This window comes from Herpailurus yagouaroundi, unplaced genomic scaffold (assembly GCF_014898765.1).
Source record: "Herpailurus yagouaroundi ecotype Mexico unplaced genomic scaffold, PumYag 162, whole genome shotgun sequence".
Taxonomy (NCBI): domain Eukaryota; kingdom Metazoa; phylum Chordata; class Mammalia; order Carnivora; family Felidae; genus Herpailurus; species Herpailurus yagouaroundi.
The window spans coordinates 29,209,645-29,233,967 of NW_024412403.1; the positions used below are offsets into that span (position 1 = coordinate 29,209,645).

General features: G+C 34.9%; 1 protein-coding gene and 1 long non-coding RNA gene across 6 annotated transcripts in view; one reads left to right on the forward strand and one right to left on the reverse strand.

The window, feature by feature from the left end:
* SAMSN1 (SAM domain, SH3 domain and nuclear localization signals 1) overlaps nt 1-24,323 on the forward strand; it is a 139,996-nt gene that overhangs the window by 105,171 nt on the left and 10,502 nt on the right. For all 5 annotated transcript variants that reach the window (XM_040484163.1, XM_040484166.1, XM_040484164.1 and 2 more), the window contains 6 exons: nt 6,206-6,277; nt 9,721-9,870; nt 14,126-14,255; nt 16,808-16,959; nt 20,079-20,285; nt 22,211-22,361. In XM_040484163.1, coding sequence (XP_040340097.1) covers nt 6,206-6,277; nt 9,721-9,870; nt 14,126-14,255; nt 16,808-16,959; nt 20,079-20,285; nt 22,211-22,361 — 862 coding nt within the window. The remainder of the gene's footprint in view (nt 1-6,205; nt 6,278-9,720; nt 9,871-14,125; nt 14,256-16,807; nt 16,960-20,078; nt 20,286-22,210; nt 22,362-24,323) is intronic.
* The window catches only part of LOC121036080 (uncharacterized), a 108,576-nt gene continuing 104,396 nt past the window's right edge, over nt 20,144-24,323 (reverse strand). Inside the window, exon 6 of the long non-coding RNA XR_005793226.1 lies at nt 20,144-20,322. This is a non-coding gene — a long non-coding RNA (uncharacterized LOC121036080). The remainder of the gene's footprint in view (nt 20,323-24,323) is intronic.

A 24,323-nucleotide genomic window follows, 5' to 3' on the forward strand; every position in this document is an offset into this window, starting at 1 on the left:
ACTGAAGCAATCCTAACAGGTTATTCTAAGTGAGTTAAATTTGTTTCGCACTCCTCAAAAGATCTCAGCACCTTAAGTTAGGACAATCAAATCCTCGAATGCCTTTGGATAAAGGCTGAAAAGCTTATTGAGATTTAGCATAGTATTATTGGAAAATATTCACACAAGTGCATGCTGAAACAATTCTGATCTTCAAGAGCATATTACTAACCATTGCTTTATGTGCAGTATTTAGAAGATGTGAGAACGCATTGGCAGAGTGTGTGTAATTTTCAATTTGCCAGTACATTTCAAAATACTGCGGATGTCTGAGTCAGATATGCAAATTTTTTCTTTGAAATAGACTGTGAAACTTTTCCACCAGTTCCTTACCCAAAACGGCTGGAGATAAGATTTTACTTAAATACCCCGAAAGTTGATGGCTGGTTAAGAAATGAAAATAAGGGTCAAGTTCTCTTGGCCTTGGCCAAAAAGTTGATTCACATTTCCAAAAAGAGACCCCCCCCCCCCCCCCGCCGCCGCCAGTTGTCCTTCATGTTGATAAATTTAGGCTCGCCATTGTTCTAAGAATTCTATTTAGTTCCATTTGCTCTATCAAGCTAACTTTCCAAATTTCCACCCTGTTTAGATAACAAGTTTCTTTGAAAATGGAAGACAATATCAAAACTTTAGAATGGAATGTCATAGTTGAGAGCACATCAGTGTGAAGAATTGAAAAAGAAGGAACTTATTTTTGCAAGTTCTTGTTCCCATAAGTTTCCTCACTGAGAAGGATTAGATCATTTCCAAGAACCCTGTCAGCTGTATATCATGTAATGACATTCTGTAATGATTAGAATTGTTAAACAAAACTAGAGAAAAATTTTGACTAAAAAAAAAAAAAGAATCCTCTTAAGTTCTTTTATATTATTCATTGCATGGGTAGGGACACACACACATGTTCAAACACACCAAATGACACTTGCTCAGCCCTTTTAGGTGGAAACCAAGTAGACTAAGTGGAAGAAAGTAATCTGCTTCATGTCATTGCAGATAGTATTCAAAAGTAAATCTAATAACGTGCATCAACGTCAGAAAGTTGGTTGTTCTAAAATAAACTTGGAAAGCAAAACTTTATTTTCTCCTTAAATATGTCTATACTTCCAAACAACTATGAGCTAAGAAATATTGATGATATTTTTACAAATTGTTTCCTTAGAAAGTTATGTGACCATCAACTTTTTTTTAAAAGACTGTTTTGTAGAGTAATTTTAGATTTTCAGCAAAATTGAGAGGGAAGTACAGTTTCCCATGAACCTCTCTGCCCCCACACGTGATTAACTCTTTGTAAATTATTTTTTAGATATTTTATAGGTGCATCTCTCTCTCTCTTTTTCTTTTAGCCTAACATTTTCCTAGGGAAAGCCTCAAGAATATGTAAAAAGAGGTTACTACAATCTACCTCATGTATCTATCACCTGGTTAATCATTAAATAATGACCAGTCATTTTTTTTCTTTATTCTCATACACTTTATTCTCATATTCTCATACATTTCATATTCTCACTAGGTTACCTTGAATTACAACTAAAAAATAACAGTATTTTCTCAATATCATCAAATAGCTAGTTATTTAAAAAATTTCCTCAGTTTTATCCTGGCTGTTTTTGTTATAGTGGTTTATTTAATCTATATCTAAACAAGATCCATGGGCTATGTTTGATCATACAATTCTTAGAGGTTACTAATCTATGTGTTCCTTCTTTCTATCGATTAGTTGAAGAAACCAGGCTATTTGTCCTGTAGATTTTCTCATTGTCTAGATTTTTCTGATTCACTGCATCTTTGTGATGTCATTTAAGATGCTCCCTTGTCTCTGTATTTTATGTAATCTGGTAGTTACATACAGAAGTTTGGTGTGAGTGCTTTTGTTTATTTATTTACTAGGTTCTTCACTAGTGGGATTAGGTGCTACTACTATGAAACACATACTCTGGTTCTTTCTTTTTGAAATTCTAGGAGCTATTGAGTATTATCGCTGGGAAACCATTCCTCAGGGGTTTCAGTAATTCCATAATTTCACCATTCTTAATTGATTAGCTAGAATACACACACACAAAGATAATTTTTTTTTCATAAACTATTTACTCTGAAATATATTTCATACATGAAAAGCAGATTAAATATTTAAGTATTTCCCTTTATTTGCCAGTTTTCATAATATAACTGTAATGTTTCCAAATGTGGCCAGTTTTTTTTTTTCTTTTGGTATCATTATGAACTCATGAACTTTGATATATTTCAATATTCACTTATTATTCCCATTGATGCAAAAATTATCCCATCTTTGGATGCAATCTATCGCAATGAGAATATTTTCAGAATGGCCCCTGTGTTGTTTTGACTTAGTCATAGTAGGCTTTGAAAGCTTATTGTTTTATGCTATGACCACTATGACAATTTTGACTGAGAATCTTAATTGCAAATGTCATTAACATCATTACTTATTTTCATTGTCCCTCAACATATGTATTTATATATACTGATAGTATTAATAACAATATGATTACTGAAAATGGGTTAACATTTAATTTGTCATTGTTTTCTTTTCTTTGGACAGTCAAATTACTGTTCTTAAAAATCACTTAAAAGAATTCTTCTCTCTAAGCCACCAATGCAACATACAATTAGGTTCATTTGTTTCATTTTTATTTGAAATTTTTAGGGACTGCTTTTATTTTTTATTTATCTTTTTAAAGTTTACTTATTTTGTAAGAGACAGAGAGAGAGAGAGAGAGGGAGCATGAGCATGAGCAGAAGGGCAGAGAGAGGAGAGAGAGAATCCTAAGCAGTTTCCACATTGTTAGTGGGGAGCCCATTCATGACATCATGACCTGAGCCAAAATCGAGTCAGATGTTCAAAGGACTGAGTCACCCAGGCAATATTTTGTTTTTGTTTTTGCTTTTATGTTTATTCACTTATTTTTGAAAGAGAGAGATAAAGAGAGAGAGAGAGAGAGAGAGAACACAAGTAGGGGAGGGGCAGAGAGAGAGAGGGAGACAGAATCCCAAGCAGGCTCCGTACCACCAGTGCAGAGCCTGATGAGGGGCTTGAACTCATAGGAACTATGAGATCACGACCTGACCTAAAATCTGACACTTAACGGAGTCACCCAGGTGCCCCCCTACCTCAGGATTGTTTTTATTTTATTTTATTTACTTCTGCTAAAAATATGTAAAAGTTACATAGTTTTAAAGTCAAATATACAAAACAAGGTATATGCATTTTGCCCCATTTCTCTAAGAAGGAAAATATGTATTTGCCTGTATTAAAACTTAAGCATATATTTAAATCCTTAGATAAGTGGCAGCCTGCTACGTACATTTTTCTCTACATACATTTGGCTTTTTTCACTTACACTATATCCTGGAGATCATTCCATAGTAGTATAAAGAGATACATTTTAACTTTCTACAGTTGCATTGTTTTATTGTTTGGATTTACCATAAATCATTCAACCTATCTTGACGAAGATTAGGGTTTACAGCTTTTTTATAATATAGAAATTTTACAATGAATGTGGATGTGTAAATCAGTTTATAGCTAAGAGTATCTCTGGTATACTCTGGTATATGGAATTCCTGGGTCTAAGGGCAAATATATATGTCATTTTGTTAGTTTTGCCAAATTACCCTCCATAAATGTTGTGCCATTTTACAAATGCATATCTAATTGCAGAAGGAAAAATTGCATAAATAGAGAAAGAGTGGAATTAAAACTAAATATTATCTAATGTCAACAGAAACAAAGACTTATCTGAAACATGAATTGCAGTTTTATTTAAGTTACTGTTCCCATTGATAGCTATTCGTTTATATAACGGCTCTGTCTTGATGGGAACTTCTGTCACAAGATAATATTTGCTAAAGCGAATCCATTATGATTATAATGCAAAATTATTGATATTCAAATACATTCTCATTTATCAAGGACTATTATCTGGGAAGCCAGCTTGCTTCCACATGATTCACCTTTTTGTTAGAAACTTAATAGGACAAATTATAAATTTGTTCGTTGTGCATACCTCATAGTAGGCATTAGCCCTTTCATCATAAGCCGTAACCTATACATTATGAAACCACCTCAGAAAGTCACTAACTTTTAGACTAGAGAATAATGAAATTTTTAAAACAGCATTTTAAATGCTTTGATTCGCTTCTTAACGGTGTCTTATCATGGATTGATATTATACTCCTCTGGCTTAAAGCTGTCGAGTGATTCACAATGAGATGACTGACAAAACCCAAATAGTCTAAAGACTTCTTAAGCCACTACTTCTAAATCTGCTTCTCTTTATTGATATAATGAGGGGAGAATTAATTTTAAAAGGTGGTGACTATTGATTACTTAATGGCAGAAAATAGTGTTGAGAAATGCTGAAGTGAGCCTATTCTGTGCCCTCCTGGGCAACAGGACCCATTATCCAGTGGTGGAAATCATGCTGTAACCCTCATTAATATTTAATAGGCAGGACACAGGCTGGATGCAGGCTACAAAATTGCCCCAGGCATAGGCTCCAATAGGCCATCAGAATGTTTCAAGTATATAAGAGTAACAGATTTCCCTGTGTTCAGATTGTTTATAAGCAGGACAACAATACATTCAATTCCCTTTCGTGATCTCTGGGCGGTGATAGCCTCATGGAAATGCCTACTAGGCAGGTTGAAGTGATTAATGCTCGGGAAGTCATTCTAGGTTAGTCAGCCCTGCATGAGAAGACTTCGTATTTTCCAGTGTGGTTCTCAGTCTCAGCCCTTGTCTTTCTCTCTTCTCTCCACAAGCCGAAGGGCTGGTTCAGCAGGGGTGGCGAGTCAGCAAAAGGCGTTAATTGTGTCTAACACAGCCAGCATCCTCCGAGCGGTATTATGTATCACACTGTCTATCAAGCTAACCCCTTGTCACACGTCAGGATCTTTTTATTTTCAGCTCATTTAAAAGGGAAACAGGGAGTTTCAAAGATAGCTGGTGGGGAAACATAAGTCTAAGAGTGCGTGGAAGAATGAAGAGCCTTTGAAACTGACTTGAACTAATCTGGGCTGTGACTTCTGAAAAGACAATACAAGGTTTTATCAATTACAGACGCCCATTGTTAACTTTTCAAACCACCAGGTTGCTTTGCAATACCACCAGCTTGTTTTGAAAATATCATAAGATTGGAATGAAGCTAAGTTCTCTGTATAGAACATATTCTGAGGATTTATGGGTACATAAATTAGGGCATAATATCAGATAGCCACCATTCCAAACAATGGATAAAAGTAAACAGGCAGTAAAGACACATCAGTGTTTCGACTCAATGACCCTAAAGATTGTTGAACATGTATTTAGGATAATAATTTACTTTGTAACATATCAGGGATTATTTATAATTACCTGCCTAGAATGAGTTACATACATGAGAATAAAAATTTAGTTTTGTAGGCAAAAAGTATCCAAGGGAACAAGTCTTCTATTAACATGTTGAGCTTTTTGTCAAAACCAGTGAATGAAATTTCCCCAGAGGTCTCATTTTATTCCATGTTAAATGTGGACAAAGTCTGTTTTACTCCCAGTCTTAGACTGTGTAAGCCTAAACGCTGCTCTCAATTTATGAACAGGTCTCTGTGTATGCCTTCTCTTTCTGACACCAAGTAGAGAGTCTCAAATGATCAAGTTATCAGTGATAAATGTATTTGTGTTCAGTTTTGGCTTTTTGACAAATATGATCTTTATGAGGCATATTATAGATCTACTTAGATGTCTGTGTTTGTTTAGTTGTTATATATTTATTAGTTGGTTAGTTCTCAATTCTTGCCATTCTCTCATGGAAATAAGTTTGTGGTCGACTCACTTCAAGAAGGCTCAGCTTAGAATTTTAGATTCTTCAGCTGCCATTCCCAAGAGCAGAAGTAACACTATCAATTGAAAATAATTTAATAGATTTTCTCCAAGGTACTTAACACTATAGCATAAAACATATGAAGGCATTTAATCAACCGTAAATATTATAATGTTAATAATAGTTATACCTTCAGTGCCTTTAGATATTCCAGAGAGAAAGTTTTTTTAATCCGATCATTGCACTATACTGACACTTATTGAACCATAATGTAATATGTTTAGCAATTTTATCAGCGAAAGTCACAAATCCTAAATGCCCTTTCCTTTCTCTTTCCTATTTTATAGCGCAGCAGCAGTTTTGGGAATTTCGATCGTTTTCGGAATCATTCCATTTCAAAACCAGATGATTCAACTGAGGTTAGTATTTTTGTTACAATTGTTAGGCAAACACATTATGAAAAATTATGAAGCCAATATCACTTTTGCAAAGTACAGTAAGAAAAATAAGTGTATTTGAAAATCACAGTCCTGCCAATATTTTTATGATAAATGAACAAACAATTTAGTACCTAATACCATGCTGGGTGTTAAAAGTCAACAGCTATCTAAGAAACCTAACATATTAGGAAAAGCAGAACATGAACTTATGAAGAGAGTTACAATGTAAAGTAATACAGATATTCCCAAATTTTCTGAGCATTTCCACAATAAAACAATACATATGTTAAATTTTATGTAATTGTAATTGCTTTAATTTAATCGCATAATTAAATGGCTTAGTTGCAAGTTTGTCAAGGAGAGCATACAGTTGTTCAGTTGTACTCACATTTCCACCATATGCATTTAAATGTCTCATAGGTGACCATTACATACACGTTTGCAAATCATGAACACTTTAGATGTAGCACGAGAAAAGCTTCCCATAAAATTAAGTGTAAATAATAATAATAGTAATAGTTCTAATAATATCTACATTTAATTGAACACATCATCATATAAGCACAACACTAAACACTTTACCTACCTATAATGTAGGAACTATTAGCATTACTATTTTACCATTGAAGAAAGACATTTCATTGAGGAAAATTACTTCTAAATTACACAGTTAATAAATGACAAAGACAGAAGTCAACTTGTCAGACTTCAAGTTTGCCATTCTGTTATACTATCTCACAAATGAAAGGTTAACTGTGATAAGTGATTAATGAAAGGTAAAACAATTAATAAATTGATAAAATGGAGGATATATATTGAGAAAATTAAGAATACATGTTTATCATTGAAAGTGATTCAACAACTCCACATGTGATACATTTTAGATCAGTAGGTTTTGGAGCTTACCTATTTCTTAGTTACTCATTGTCATTATTGTATGCTTACTTTTTGTTTTTTGTAAGGAATTTTTCCATTTATCATATCTAATTTCTCAACATACTTTTCAGGTTCTTATGTGTATATATCTATAATATTTTTAAATAATTTTATTTCAGTAATGGAAATTGTAAACAAAAGAAATTAAAATAGAATGGCATCTATTATTACTTTCTAAATATATCCATTAGTATACATATATGCATGTGGGTATAATATATCCCCTTTTATACATATGTATATTACATATATCGTCTTTTATCCGTATATATATATGTATATATATATATATATATATTTATATACACAGACCTATGTGAGAAAGCATGTATTTCATTTCCAATTATAATCTTATATACCCTTTCAACTTTCCATAACCACACATAGATATATTCTACTACTATTTATTTTATAATTCTAGAGTTAACCTGTAAAAGTAGTTTAGGCTCATTCAGGTTCATTGATTAGGAATGGTGACTTAGTAATTTGTGAAAGAATTTAGTGAACCTGAAAAAGTAGTTCACACATTTTTCAGCAATTCAGCATTCATTCATTTAACAAGTGTTTATTAACACCTACTCTATGACAGGGTTTCCAGTAGGCACTCAGAAATTACTACTGCAATAACCGATGAAGATCCCTAATACATGAAGCCTAAAGTCTAGAGGGAGAGACAGATCTTAGAAAAGCAACAACAATTGTAAATAAATACCTAATAAAGTTGTAATCCAGGCTATGAAAGAGAACAGTATAGAAAAATGTGAAAGTTTAAAATATGCTGAGGTAGTTTCTTCGAAACTTCTGTAAAGAATGATAGCAAAACCTAAAATTACAAATATTTGTGATACTTTTTTGATGCTTAGGCAATGGTAATTTAACACTGGTGGTAATAAAAAATATACTTTCTTATTTATTTAATTATTATTATTTTTTTAAGTTTGTAGTTTTACAAAGAAGGTAGAGTTTACACAGGGAGAAGAGAGAAGAAAAGGGCTAACTTTAAAAATTTAAAGTGTTTCCAAGTTATATTTTATTCAGGGCTTTTGGATTAAGCAAAAACTCTTTGCCTTTATAACCTTGAATGTAGAAATTAATATAGTTCAATAAGTACTTAAATTGGCTGTCCATTCATATTTATCACAGGCAATTTGGGGTAAGATACGAAGCAAAACATAGTATTTATTAATAATGATGTTAATTTTGTAGTTAAACCTTCATATTAAAATATTCATGTTCACTAAAGAGAAGTTTCCCTGATTTCTGTATATGCAAGAAATATCTGGCTGTCCATCCACTGAGAATGGTGGGCAATGCTTAGATGACCTTAAAGGGTCTTTTCTTGCCAATCCGAAATATTAAGGATATATAACCCAAGTATGTCCTTCAAGAAAAAAAAGTCACTCCAAAGTTCTACATGAGAAGTTTAACTTATTCAAAAAATATTGTCAGTTCCTGGAAGTATTCTAGACATTTAGAATAAGTAAGAAATACAAAATCTCTAGTCTCATGGAGCCTATCTCGTAGTGGGAGATGCAGGCAATAATCAATCAAAGAAACAAATATATTATCAGGTAATGTTAAATACTTAGAAGAATAAATTACATGTTAACTACTTGAAGATTTTTGTACCAATGGCTGGATGAAGTTCATATTTACTGTTGCTTGACAATGTGGGAAATATGTATGGGATACTTACCTCAAAGATAAAAAAAATGCACTTTCTCAGTGGATTTACTTAATTCCAAACCTTTTTAAGAAATGACCGTTTCTATTTCTATAAGGATCAAGAGGATATTTTAAGGCCCACTATAACCTTTCTAAAGCCTCCAATAAAGTATCTCCCATCTCTGTAGACTTAGCCACTCATTATTCCTGGCATTTAATTCTATTTTTGGCATCTCAAAATGGGTAAAACTAAAGTGGCTCTACTGTACAGGTATTTAAAGAATAGCTAAATTCTTTAAAAAAATTTAGATGTGAAGCTCAGGTCCTTCGACATCAGAAGTTTGACTTTCTGAATTCATAACACATGTAACCAGGCTTGGACAACTTTAAAAATATGTATTATGTCCAGATTGAAACTTTGGAAGCTGCGGCATACGATGTATATGAAGTTCACAAATTTGGAATCTTCCCTCTAATAATGTTTTCAAATAAATGATTTTTATTGCTTTATTATTCCATCTTTTATTTTTTATTATTTTTTTTAATTTACACCCAAATTAGTTAGTATATAGTGCAACAATGATTTCAGGAGTAGATTCCTTAGTGCCCCTTACTCATTTAGCCCATTCCCCCTCCCACAACCCTTCCTATAACCCTCAGTTTGTTCTCCATATTTATGACTCTTCTGTTTTGTCCCCCTCCCTGTTTTTATATTATTTTTGTTTCCCTTCCCTTATGTTCATCTGTTTCGTCTCTTAAAGTCCTCATAAGAGTGAAGTCATATGATTTTTATTCTATGTTTTGTAAACAATCCTAACTAGGTGTATGAAGGGGAATCCATAAATGAAAATGGAGAACAAAATAAAACTTCAAATAATGGAGGAGGTTTAGGGAAAAAAATGAGAGCTATTTCCTGGACAATGAAGAAAAAAGTGGGTAAAAAATACATCAAAGCCCTTTCTGAGGAAAAGGTAAGCACCCTCTGTTAATCATGTGTATTTTTCTGTTAAACTTTTTCTTAAAATAGTCAAAGATGCTTCTTATAGACATAGAATTACTTGATGTTTTAGGGAGGACTTCAAACATCTGTTTTCTCCCTCAATAATTTTTCCCAGAAGTTGGATGGAAAACAACAGTAACAACATTATTACTCCTATTTTAATAGAAGAAACAGACACTTGGAAAGATCACACATAGAGTACATGAAGAACAGTATGTCATATGTTGTAACAAACATCAGTGCTTCATTTATTTTTATTGCCAACTAAGATTCCATTTTATAGGTAAACTAGATTTTTTATTCCTTTCATCAGTTGATAGATATTTGGGTTGTTTCCACTTTTTGGCCATTGTAAATAATGCTGCTATAAACATTCGTGTGTGAGGTTTCGTGTGGAGATATTCTTTCATTTCTCTTGGGAATATGGTAACTCTCTGATATTTTGAGAAATTAGCAACTGCTTACCCAAGCAGCTGATCATTTTACACTCCCACTAGTAATGTGTGAACATTCCAATATCTGCACATGCTTGTCAGCACTTGTTACTGTCTTTTTGTTGCTAGCCATCCTAATGGGTGTGAAGTGGAATCTCAATATGGCTTTGATTTGTACTTCCCTGATGACTAAGGATGTTGGGAATCTTTCATGTTCTTATGAGCCATTTGTATATGTCTTCTTTAAAGGAATGTCTATTCAAATATTTTCCCACTTTATAATTGGGTTATTTGGGTTTTTTAAAGTTTATTTATCTATTTTTGAGAGAGAGTGAGAGAGAGAGAGAAAGGGAGGGACAGAGAGTGAGAGGGAGAGAGAGAATCCCAAGGAGGCTCCATGCTGTCAGTGCAGAGCTTGACGTGGGCCTTGATCTCAGGAACCATGAGATTGTGACCTGAGTCAAAATCAAGTGTCAGATACTTAACCAGCTGAGCCACCCAGGCACCTTGGGTTATTTATTTATTTATTTTTTACTGTTGACACTAAAGTTTTTAAAAATATGTTCTGGATACAGGTCCTTATATGACTTGCAGTATGATATATTTTCTCCCATTCTGTGCATTGTATTTTCATTTTTTTGATGGTAACATTTGCAGCACAAGTGTTTATAATTTGATGTAGCCCAACTGATCTTTTTTTTTTTCATTTGAACTTTAAGTATTGTATTTACAAAAAAAACACTATCGCTTAACCTAAGGTTACAAAGATTTACTCCTGTGTTTTCTTCTAAGAGTTTATAGTTGTAGTTCTTAAATTTTGGTGTATGGTCTACTAATTTTTCTATGGAATATAGTAGGAGTCCAACTTCCTTCTTTTGCATGTGTATATCCAGTTGTCTCAACATTAATTTGGTAAAAAGACAACAATTTTCCTATTGTATTTTCTTGACACCCTTGTTGAAAATCAATTGATAATAAATACATGGCCATAATTATGGGCAATAAATATAGGGGTTAATTTCTGACTCTCAATTCTATTACATTGATATGTATGTCTTATGTCCATTCTCTTTTTAACCCCTTTTAATAGGACTTCTGTCCCCAGTACTCCATTAAAACAGTAGTCACAATCAGTGTTGACCTCTGTGTGGTCAAATTCACTGATAACTTTTCTTTCTTCTTACATTACTTTTCAACTCTATTTGACAAGTGATGATTTCAATATATATTAAACATCATCTTTTCTTGGTTCATCTAACTGAGTGTTCTTCTGGCTTTCTTTCTTTCTCAGAGTTTCCTTTCTTGGCTTTGCTTTTTTTTCCTGTCTCTCTAAATATTGAGTCTTCCTGAGGCTTGTTCCTAGATGCTCTACTCAATGTACTCTCTCCTCCTAAGTGATCTCATCCATGTCATGACTGCTTTTCATAATTATGACATCTTATCTGTTGTGCTTAAACAACCACTTGTGAATTTGATATCATCACTTAAATGTACAATAGATACTGGAACCCAATATATCCAAAACTGGATTATTAATTCTCTATGCTCTACCAAAAAAAAGTTTCTTGTGCAGTCTTCTTAGTAGTAATAGACAACACTACCATAACTCTAGATGCAGGGAAGGAGAGGAGAGGAGAGGAGAGGAGAGGAGAGGAGAGGAGAGGAGAGGAGAGGAGAGAAGAAAGAAGCCTAAGAATCATTCAAAACTCCTTCTTTCTCTCATTTTTCACACTAATTCATCAGCATATCCTCTTGGTTCAAACTTCAAAGCATTATCTAAAACCCCTAATTCCTCCATGTAAACTATTCCTGCTTTAGACAAACAAATAAACAAAAACAATAACAACAACTCCTCTTGCCTCGAGTACCATAATAATCACCTAATTGGTTGTCTTTCGTCCATTCTTTCCTCCATAAAAACCATTCTCCAATGAAAGCTAGAAAGACCTCTGAAAAGTAGAATTCTGAATACATCACTCCCCTTGATTAAATTTTTTTTACAATGCTTTCACAATGCATTCTTTTACTATGGTATGTTCATTCCAGTGCTCTGAGAAACAGAGCCTAAGAAAGGAATAGACACACCAAAGATTATTGGGGAAAATGTCTGTGAAGGATAAAGTAGAAAAAGAATAAATGGGTAGGGAAAGCTTTCAGACTACAGTGCAAGTTTGACACCTGTGAAAGGAGAGGAACAAAGCTTTAGCCAGATTAGTAGACAGTCCTTGAACCAAAGTTTTTCACGAGAGGAGACCGATATCCTCCCAGATCGACTCAAATGGTACCCACATTGTTTCAGTGATTGGCAGAGAGCATGGCTTCCATGCAGACACAGTGGTGGATTCGGTAGCTGGGCTGTTGGCAAAGAAGGGTCCTGCAGCAAAAGATCTGAGTGGCACATTTCCATGACCACCACACATGGTCTATAGAGCTCTCCCTTATCTGGTTCCAGTCTCCATCCAAAGCTCATCTCCTAAAACTGTCCCTGCTTTCACTCAGCTCCAGCTACATTGGCTTTGTCTTCCTGTGCATAACCCAAACTAATTCTGAATTTAATTATTTTGTTCTTGCTTTTCCTTTTTCTTAGAAAACTGCCTCCAAATCTTCACATATATTATATCTTAGCATTCAGGTAAAAAATTCAGAACATAAATTACCTTATAGAGGAAGTCTTTGGAGACTACTCCATCTAAATCAGCTATCCTTCCCCAACCTTAATCTTAGTATCTAATCCTCTGATATCACTGTTTTATTTCCTTCATAGCACCTATTCTCTGCAATTTTCTTGCCCATTTTGTTTATACACATGTCCCCAAACACAACACACACACACATACACACACACACACACACACACACACACACACAGCCCATCACACTAAACGTACTTTATTAGAGCAGGGACCCTGTTACCTTGTTTGCTATGGTATCTCTAGTTCCAAAAAACATGAGAGGTACTTACAAGGTATTCTATAAACATATGGGGAATGAGTGAACAAGTGAATAGAAGAATGGATAAAAGCAGAGAATCAAACTGAATACATAGCATATATGTATTCTGAAACTTCATCAATGTTTAGAAATGCTCATAAATGAAGAATATTGAATTACATTTTGATGAGTATTAAGAAATGTATAGGTTTTGTCCAAAAATCTAAATATGGAAGACATTTGAGATGTTTTCAAGCAGATGTAATTTGTTTTGAAATTGTCTGTCTTTCCTAATTTTATGCGGGATTTGCTTTTCACTTGACTAGGTGTGCAAGCACGGTATGAGATTTGTAAAGCTTCTTAGATAAGCTTTGCTTTAGAATTGCAAAATGTGCATGTTTTATTCATATCTAGTGATCTGGTAGGGTGCAAATAACTGACATGAAACAACTATGCAGAATTTAAAGTTGTAATATCAGATCTCAAAGGATTAGTAATGGTGGTAAATAGATGATAAGAACATGAAGAAATAAAAATGCTTTCACGGATAAAGCATAGATGTTAATAAATCTAACATTTCTGATTAAATAGTCTTGATGTGATATTCATCCTAATTTACAAATGAACTATTATAATTTCAGTTGAATTCCATAATGTGGAATGTTTCATCTAAAGAATTTTTCCAAGTATAATATGTTTTGCTAGAAATTGAACTAAAGATTAATGACTCTCATATTTTATGCTGATGTATTCCTAAGCATTTTATTGCTAAAATATGTCTCGTTTGTTAAATCAATGCACACAGTGAATATCTCCAAGGAAATCAGTTCTCTGCACTTAACCTCTGATGTTTTTCTGAAGGATGAGGAGGATGGAGAGGATACCCTCCCGTACCGGAACAGTGACCCAATGATTGGATCTCACACAGAGAAGATCTCCCTCGAAGCCAGTGACTCCATGGATAGTCTCTACAGTGGGCGGAGTTCATCAAGTAAGGCTATAGAATGAGGGACAACTGGGAGGCCTGAGTTAAGTTAATTAAAAACAGATTTTAACTATAGAGAACAAACTGATGTTTACCAGAGGGAAGGTGGGTGGGGAAACGGATGACGTAGGTGATAGGGATTAAAGAGTACATTTCTCATGATGAGTTCTGTGTAATGTACTGAAGTGTTGAATCACTATGTTGTATACCTGAAACTGATATAACATTGGATGTTAATACTACCAGAATTAAAATAAAAAACAATACAAAAGAAACAAATTGCAAATGAAAAACAACAATAGATTTGGGGCTCATCACATTAGCAACAAGGTTCCAGCTACTTCATAAGAGAAATAGTGAAAATGTAGGATGTGATGAATCCATAAAATTGCTATTGTTTAAAATGATATACAACATATTAGATAGAATTATGAATTATTTTGAAAATTCCTTTTTGTAGTTGGCAGGGCTCTTAGGGGCATGTCTCAAAAAGATCACGTTGGGTAACTAAATCCTCATCCTTAAGATAAAAAAATGTATGCTTGGGAGAACTAGGATTATCTTGCGTCATAATTACTAACATGAGTTGAAGAATTCAGAAAAACAAAATCCTGTTTTCTCTCTCTTCTTCCCTCCCTCTCTTTCTCCTTTTCCTTTTCTTTATTCCTCCTTTTGTTTTCCTTACTTTCTTCTTTCCTCTTTCTTTCTTCTTCTCTCCTTCCTCCCACCCTCCCCTTCCCTTTCTTTCTTTCTTTCTCTTCCTTCCTTCCCTCTTTTTTCTTTTTTCTTTTCTTTTTTCTTCTTTCTTTCTGTCTTTCTTTCTTTCTTTCTTTCTTCCCTCTCCTGTCCTCTCTCATTTTTTTCCTTCCATTTTACCTGAAGTATTCTGAAAAGAGCAGGACATATGCATCAATTCTGACATTTACTTTTTAGGTCTCCATCCAGCATTATGAGTAAAGAGTGACATACTATGTAAATACTAAATAGAAGGAATACCACTAATTAGGTGACAGAAATGTGTCAGCATGTGTTTCTAAGAAGGAATTCATTCAGGTTTCAGTCACATATCTACTACAATAGTTGGATGAAACTACTGATAACTGAAGGATGCCTTCTAACTTATTATATGTATACTGTTACACATCCTTCTAATTTCTTCTGGGCTTTAAATGTTGTTGTTGTTGTTGTTGTTGTTGTTGTTGTTGTTGCACAAGGTTTATTTATCTTGTATTTCCTTTGAAATCAACTTTCTCTTATTTGAAGACAGATCACAAAGACCAGATGTTTCAAACATCGTGAATTATATTTGTATTTTCCTATTGGCTGTACAACAGTTATTTTGCGAAAAAAAAAAAAAAGCTAATGCAGAAACATTTGAAGGATATATTTTTGCATGCATGAAACTCAGATTTCATTAGTATTCATTTCTGCTGGAAGTTTTAAAATTCTAAACTGTAATGCTGAATGTGGGTAGAATTTTATTAACTAGAGCATACCGTTTAAAGCTGAGGCCTGAAGTGGTCATGGAAGGAAGGGTGTGAGGAAACAGTGGCCCACTTAGCTGTTGTAATATGCGGCTTAATTTCTGTAATTACATGCAGCTCACCTTTCTTTTATACCAGTTCATATACAATATGGAGCATCTCTAAGGTTCTTTACCATATTGCCATAATTATTTGAATACATAGAGAAACCAGGGCTGTTCCGTCATTGAACAGAACACTGAAGGGCCATACTGAAAGAACAAGTGAGGTGACAACGGAGAGTGGTGGACAAACAGAGTTACTTCCACTGGGAACCATTCTAGCCTCCATCTCGCAAGCATCCAAAATGGAATCCGTTTTCTCTTTTTTCCCTGAGCTTCCAACTCAGAAGGGAAAAGGATCAGAGAACAAGGATTTGGAGCAGTTTTAAAAGCCCAGTTTAGAAAGTTTAGAACCATTTGGGCACAGGCACATATCCTCCTTCCTTCACACTCAAACAACAAGCAAAAGCATTATCTTTTATGCATAGAGATGTTGCTTCAAAATGGCTTGTGGTACATAATATGAAGTTTGGGAGAGTATTCCAGCTGTATTGTGATAAGCATGGGGAAACTTGTGGTCTTATTCTTTGAACATATGTGATCAGTAGCATACAAAGATCAAACTGTTGCTGTAGGTTTTTGTCTTTGTTTACAGGTACAAAATTAATCGTCTGGCCTGCACAGGGAGTTAAGCCTATACTGTCTGCCTCTTTAGCAAGTGTTCAGTGCTCAAAACACTATGCTACTAGATCAGATCATAAAGACTGAAGTGAGAGGGTGTTTTTGGTTAGTGTTTGAGGAAAGAGGAGTCAGATTGTCTGGAGAAAGTTCAGCTATGGCTCAGAGAACAGAGGTCATGAATGGAGAGTGACTGGGAGGCAGAAAAAAAAATAGGAATCCATCACTTAGAACCCCCTCAAAAGGCTGGCATCCGATGTTTCAGCATTGTCCTTGCTTAGCTGTATCCAGACGATGATTCAGAATTTTGTGAACCTTCAGGGAGAACCGTTAACCTCCGCTTTGCTTTCATCAGGTGGAGTCACAAGTTGTTCAGATGGTACAAGTAACCGGGACAGTTTTCGACTTGATGATGATGGCCCATACTCTGGACCATTCTGTGGCCGTGCCAGAGTACATACTGATTTTACACCAAGCCCCTATGACACTGACTCCCTCAAAATCAAGGTGTGTGCACATCATATCTGTATTCTGTATGGTCTGTCTAGTATTGGTTGTATGATCTGTGTCAGGAAATGCACAGTGGGAACCAGGTGTGTGGGGGGTGGGGTGGTTAAATGTGTTCTTCCCAGCAGTAGAACTGAGCACTGGTTTAATGTTGCAAGAATTTGAACAAAACATGAGAGGTGGGTAAGGGAATCCATCTGTTGAGGCCATAACATATGTCGCTGTTATATAGATACTGCAGAATCAAAGCCTGTCAGGGGAGAAGAAATTGTCTACATTTTTCTGAAAGCCAAAAGCCTCACAGGTTACTGGAGGTGCCCAGCCCTGCCTGATGCTTGCTGGAGTAAAAGGAGCGAGAGAAAACAGTTGGAGATATCTGGCAAGAGACGTGCAGAGCAACTCCCTTGGGAACCAGACTTGGCTGGGCAAATTTAGTACTTAAGTTGGTTGCTATGAGTGACCATATATCCTTCTCCCAACGATATTATCTCTTGAATTCCCTCTTCTTACTCTTATTATCTGTATTTTCCATTGATGTGTAATAAATTTCCACAAACTCGAGGCTTTTTAAACAACACAAATGTATTATTACCTCACAGTTCTGTGGGCCATCCATTGGTCATGGCTCAATTGGGTTCCCTGCTTAAGGTCTCACTGGGCTGCAATCAAGGTGTTAGCTGGGGCTATGTGTCCTCACCCGGGGCTTAGTGTCCTCCTCCAAGCTCACTGGCTATTGACAGAATTCAGTTGCTTGTGGTTGTAGGACTGAGGTTCCTGCTTTCTTGTTGGATACTGTCTGGGAGCCATTCTCAGCCCCTTGAGGCTGCCAGCCATGGTCCTCTTTATAACATGGCAGTTTGTTCCTTCAAAGCCTTCAGAAGAAAAACTCACTCATGTTTCAAATCTCTTTATTTTTGGGGGCTTCTACATGATAAAGTTGGAAACATCCAGATAAGCTCTCTTTTAATTACAAAATTAACTAATTTGGGACATTAATTATATCTGCATAGTCCCTTGTGTCATATAATACAACATTAATTGTGGGTATGAGATCTATTATTTTTGTAGTTCTACTCACACTAAAAGGGAGGTGCTGTTGCAATAGTACAAATAGAAGGTTTAGTGCCAAAGCATTTTATACATGTTAAATTATTCCTTTTAGCAACACAAATAGATATAGCTAAAAGGACAAAAATGATGAATTTTCTATACTACCAACATCAAGCCAGGATTAACCAGTAATTATGATAAGTTATGAAGTGTTGATGTTATTATTTAATATTCAAGACACTCAGCTTTTCTCTTTATCCCTTTTAGGATAATAAATCAGAGTAAGCTCAGCTGGAGAATGAAGAAAACATTATTCTTCATAGTTAGCTCCTCAATCCTTGGAATGAAATAATTCGAAGTCTAAGTTCAAGACTTGGGGGGAAGAATGCTTGTAGCCTAGTAACCATAGTTGGGGAAGGACTGTATAAGGGAATAAATCGAACCCATTTGACTCAGGAAAGCTTTTCGCCTTCCCTACAATGCTATACCAGTGCATCACCACTTGTCCTGCCTAAGGTGATATTTGTAGAGCTCTTGTAGGACACAATAAAAATCCCACAGTTACCACTGGGGATTGAATGCTATTGTTTATATCAGGGGTCTTATCCACAATGAAATTGGGTCTTTGCTTGGTGACCTATGGGCTTTCCTGGAATGTATACTTTTTATGAGTTTAAAGGATAATAGGAAGGCTGCAGCAGAGAGCTCCCATGCTTAGCAACTTCCCTTAGAGCTTCTGGGGATTTTCTAGGTCTGCTTAGCTGATCCTATCAAGCCCAGGATTTGATTCCCCGTAGTTAGAGGCAGGAAGAACGAGATGAAAAGCTGATAGGGTCAAACAAGCAGATGATCACAAATCAGAAAGACCAGATCTTTTGATCACATTGAATCCCACTATTAAAAATACAATTTGTGTTTTAGATAGAATACACATTCATAGAGCATCAGTAAAAAAGTATTTTTAGCAGCAGACTTAATGCTTTGCTTGAGGGTAGACCCCTAAAATGGTAAAAATATCAAATCTATAATGTCCTCTCTGGGGTAGAAACTTATAAGTCTCAAAGGAGTAGCTATGACTTTTAAATGTAGGCACTGTATTTGCATAGAAATCAATTTTCCTTATAAAGAAGTACCCCTGTGTGTTTTCTACTCTTGCCAATAACTGGCAGCCTATAACCAATTAGAGTCTCAGATGTGAATAAAGAAAAAGACCAATTGGTTTGTCCATGCTTATGTGCTCAGTCATACATCAATCCAACTTTGGTGTGGAACTAAGTCTAAGTATTGTCTTCTTTAAAATAATTAAGTAGCATAATTTATCCATAGTGCACACATACTTTTCTTACATAGTTGGTATATACAAAGTTCTTAATAGTTTCCTTATTTTAGATGAATGCTACACTTAGATGGTTTATTTTATACTGTAGGTAAAATTTTCAGATGAACTAGCAGCATGGACTGAGATACAGACTTCTGTTTTTTCCCCTTCCTTATTTGGGAGCTCCTCCAGGAATCATGGCTTGAGCTTTGTTACATATCTATTGCTTTGACAAGATGAATGAAAAGAGCATCATTTTTGAGTTCAGACGACTTAGACTTGAGTTCTGGTTCTGTCATTTGAATTCAGACAACTGCCATGATTTTCAAAACTTAATTTAATGTTTGCATTTCTTTTCTCTAATATTTAGAGTAATAATGAAACCTTGTATATGTACCTAAGAAGTGTATCATGGGCATAAAATGACTCAGTATATGCAAAAGCATTTCTAAATTCCACTGTGCTCTACAATTTTAAGTTCATAAATTGATATACCAAAAACATAAAGATATCATCAAATGTACGTAAGAGCTTTTTTCAAGTTGGTTGAAATTTTCTTCATTATTACTAGCAAATAGTTCCCTGAACTTTTAAAAGAATTTTTCTCTTAGATTTATTTCTGTTATCAGTAACCACCCCCCCCTTAGCATATTCCCTCATTATTCTAGTTTTCTATGATTCTATTCTTTCTACCAATTGTTATAGCACCAGAGTTCTCTGAAAACTGATTGGTATATTTCTTTGTCTTTAGAAAGGAGACATAATAGACATTATCTGCAAAACGCCAATGGGGATGTGGACAGGAATGCTGAACAATAAGGTGGGAAACTTCAAATTTATTTATGTGGATGTCATCTCAGAAGAGGAAGCAGCCCCCAAGAAAATAAAGGCACACCGAAGGAGTGGAAAGGAAAAACCCAAGACTCTGCAGGAGTTCTTACAGAGGATTGACCTTCAGGTTAGCAATCTTGTGGCCTGTTTGATTCTGGTGGCATCTGGATGGAATAAATGAGGAGAATGGATCAGTGTTTGTATAGTGTTAAAAAATATATGACTTACAGCAAAGGGAAATCTGTTTTCCAAGAAGAGTTCTTATTTCTCCTTTATTACTTTTATTATGCAAGGACAGGTCTTGATATAACATCCCTTGGACTAAACTCTAATGGTACTTAGCAGTGACAGTAGAGATTAATGTTGAGAAAGTGCAGTGAAAAATGAAAATACCTTGGAGAATAAAAGGCCCAGAGAAAACACGTAAATGAGAATGACGGAATATGAAGAGTAAAGGTAAAAATCCAGAGAATTGAAAGGAAAAATGAAAAGAAAATTGCATTTTCTATAGGGCAGAGATCAAAAGCAAGTCAAGAGAAGACAAATAAATATAATTGTTCCAAAAGCAATTTGTTAGGAAATAGTGATCATTAAACCCCCATGATGATTGTGTTAAGGAAACTGTGTTGTTTATATTTATAATCCAATTATTTTCTTGTTATATGAGCAAAATTTCTATGAAATATCTACCTTGTTCAATGGTGTGTACATACAATTTACCTAGCCTCACCCAATTTACTGTTTTGCAATCCATTTCTAAAATTAATGCAGCAGTACTTTGATAATTTTCAAGATTCATCAAGGCAATAGCCAATTAAACTTTCCTTAATTGTTTCTCTTGAATTATCTAGTTATACTCCTGTCTGTAGACAAACTACCTCGGCCTTCCTACATTACGATGGGTGCCCCTCAAATGGGGCACTGCTTGGATGAAGTACAAGTTTAAACCCTGCTTCTTCTTTTTTGTTTGCCCTGTGACCTATGAGAAAACCCAGGTCTGAGGAAGTGAAATAACTGACTCAAGAACCCACAATCAGACATAAGTCAGAATGGGAATTTTGGTTTCTCTGTTCTAACTTAGTACTCCATCTAGGAGACATTATTTTTTAAAAAGAAGTGGTACTTTTTCTTTCTTTCTCTTTCTTTTGTAAAAAGGGGCTGGTAGTTCTTCCCAATTGCTTAAAACTTTCATACCTCCTCTTATTCAGTTTTAGTAACCAAAATAAGGATATTGAAATTATGATCAAGTAAAATGGAAGGAAGTTTTGAGGAAGTTGTAAAGCAACTTCACTTTGCATTTTTATTCCGTTAGAGAGAACAGAGGTTACATAAATAACATACAGACTCAGAAATCAGAAGCCTATGAATTTTAAACTAATATATATTGATGCAAATGATAGACAAAAATATACATGCTGAGAAAAGGAAACAATACTTTTCCCAACCACAATGCTTTTATGCTTAATAAAAGCTTTTAATTAAATAGAAAGTCTGGAGTTCCTTCGGTTTATATAATGATTTCACAAAATGCTAGGTCTATTTTTTATAAAGAACTGTGCCTCTTTCATATTCACTTTTCAAACTACCCCAAGAAGTTAGTGAGGGCAAATATTTTTGCAAGCAAGCAAACAAGGAGAGATGGAGATTCAGAAATATTACTATAATTACTCTTCCAGAGGCATTTTATTGATAGACATAAGGACACCCTAGCTTTGTCAATTGAGCTATCTGAGAAGTGAAAAAGTGCCAAATGGGATGAATGATCCAGCTATTTAATTGATCCATGATTTAGCGCTGCGCAGCTTAAGGTAATTATTTCTTCTTTACATTTGTCCTTCCAGAAGGTGAGAATTATCCAACATACTCTTCTAAATGCCCTAGAGTTCAGATGTGGAAAACTAGTACAAGTTAAATAAAGTTACACAAAAGTCCTATCAGTGCCTTTGGTTTCCATATGCATTTCTACACTTTCCTTAAATCTAAAGAGAACTAAAAATAAAATATTTGAATCTGGCTAGTTTATACTATACATATTTTTTTTCTCCCTCATAGGAATATACCTCAACACTGTTACTCAACGGTTATGAGACCCTAGAAGATTTAAAGGATATAAAAGAGAGTCATCTCATTGAATTAAACATTAAAAACCCAGAAGACAGGATGAGGTTACTATCAGCTGCTGAAAATCTCCTTGATGAAGAAAGTAAGTGTATACACCTACTTTTCTCCTTTGCTGAAAATCACATTTCAATGTAAAGAGTAGAATTATTAAAAACAAAGCCCCAGTTTTATTTACGGAGAATCATACAAAGCATCCTTTCCCATAGAATAAGTATTTTCTTATCTTTTTGGAAACAACAACTCTGGTCAAGTCTATAATTAGGAAAAGGACTTTTTTTTTTTTCCTTATTGGACTCAGCAAATGAAAAGGACTTTTCCGGGCATCTCATTTAGATTCTGCAGAGCTATTAATTTACACACAAGTGGATGTCTGCATTCCCAAAGACTGAGGGAGTTCGAGACAAATATTTAGTGACAGCATGAGCCATTAGTGAGAAATGTCATATGCAACTTCTGCAGAACAGCACAGAACAAGGCTCTAAGCTAATGAGCTTTCGCGCCACACAGGAAAATTCATTTCATTACCATATAGTCACATCTTGTATGTGTTTATAGTATTCCTTCAAAATGTTATAATAGCTTGCAAAAATATTCAGCACTCACTTTTATTATCTGAGATGGTTCTCTGTATTTGTAACGTATAAACTGGAGATGGAGTAATTCATGCACATTCACTTACCGACTGGGTTTGTAAAGATAGGATAGCTTTTGTTTTTACAGTTGCCCAATCTGAACACTCGTCTTTCTAAATCTGCTCAGCCTTCTGAAACCCTGAGCTCAGAACATGCCAAACTCCACAAGGAATATTTTATTAGGAAGAAAAGAGGAAGGTGTCGACTTTTAAAGATGAAAAAGAACTTACACTGTCTAATTCAACTGTTCTCTTTCAATAATGATATGAATCATGATCATTATCTACTTTTTTTGAATGTATATTCTGAGGAAAACTTGATCCAAGATCGTTACATTTATTATCTTCTTCCATGCACTCCACATTTCTGTGAGTTCGATAGTACTATCCCTATATTTATAACGAGAAACTGAGAAGATGAGTAACTTGTCCAAGTTCACACACGTAGCGAATTGGAGAGCGAGGACCAGTGTTTGTGATGCTACTATACTTTCCACAAATAACAGCCCAGATGGAGAGCAAGGAAGAAAGTTGTATTTAGGACCCAGGCCTCCTGAGTGTCTCTCAGTACGTTTGCCTATATCCTAGATCTCATCTGCTCCAAAACGGGCACAGTACGTGTTTCCACACTGGCCTTTTATCTAGTAGGAATAAATGTACTCTTTTGGAAACTGTATTTCAGTTCTCTTGAGTTTGCATAGAGCTTCATTCTTTTCAAAGAGCTTTTACATGTAAGACTAATTTGGCACCTGCAGAATTTATTTAATCTTAGGCCTATGTGTTTACACGCATTCTTTGAAGTTGTGGAGACTAGGAGAGGGAGATGGGGTCACAGAGGCAGACAAAGGTCAGCCTTAAGAAAGGAGCCAATTTACTCAATAGTACAAGACAAAATAAAACTGATCAGTGTCAACTGATGTAGCAGTATCTTTCAGTAAATGAGGCAGTTTATTTCACCCTTATCATTTCAAAACATGGATTCTCACTAAATAACAGGCTACAAAAGAGATTCTGTAGATTTCTTGTAAATGAGAATGTTCGGTATCGTTGTCAATACCCTCCCAAATAATTTGATGTTGAAGTCGAGTGAGGAAGGAGAGCATTTTTTGAACACTTGTAAATACATTACTTTTCTTCTATAATACTATCCATGTGGGTATTTTGTCCGTCTTACAGATGAGAAAATATTTCAGAGCTGAGTTGCAAAGTGGCCAAAGAGCTAGATAAGTAACAGAGCTGGAGTTTTAAGCAAAGGCAGTCTGCTGTAAAAATCCAAGTTCTTTCTTCCACACATGCAAACCGGTAAATATAGAAAGAACAATGAATATTTGAAAATTGAAGTTTTCTATGATGCCAGTTTTCTCAAGGGCTTCAGTTAGGTTTTCCGTCTCAGAAAGTAGAAGTTAATATTTC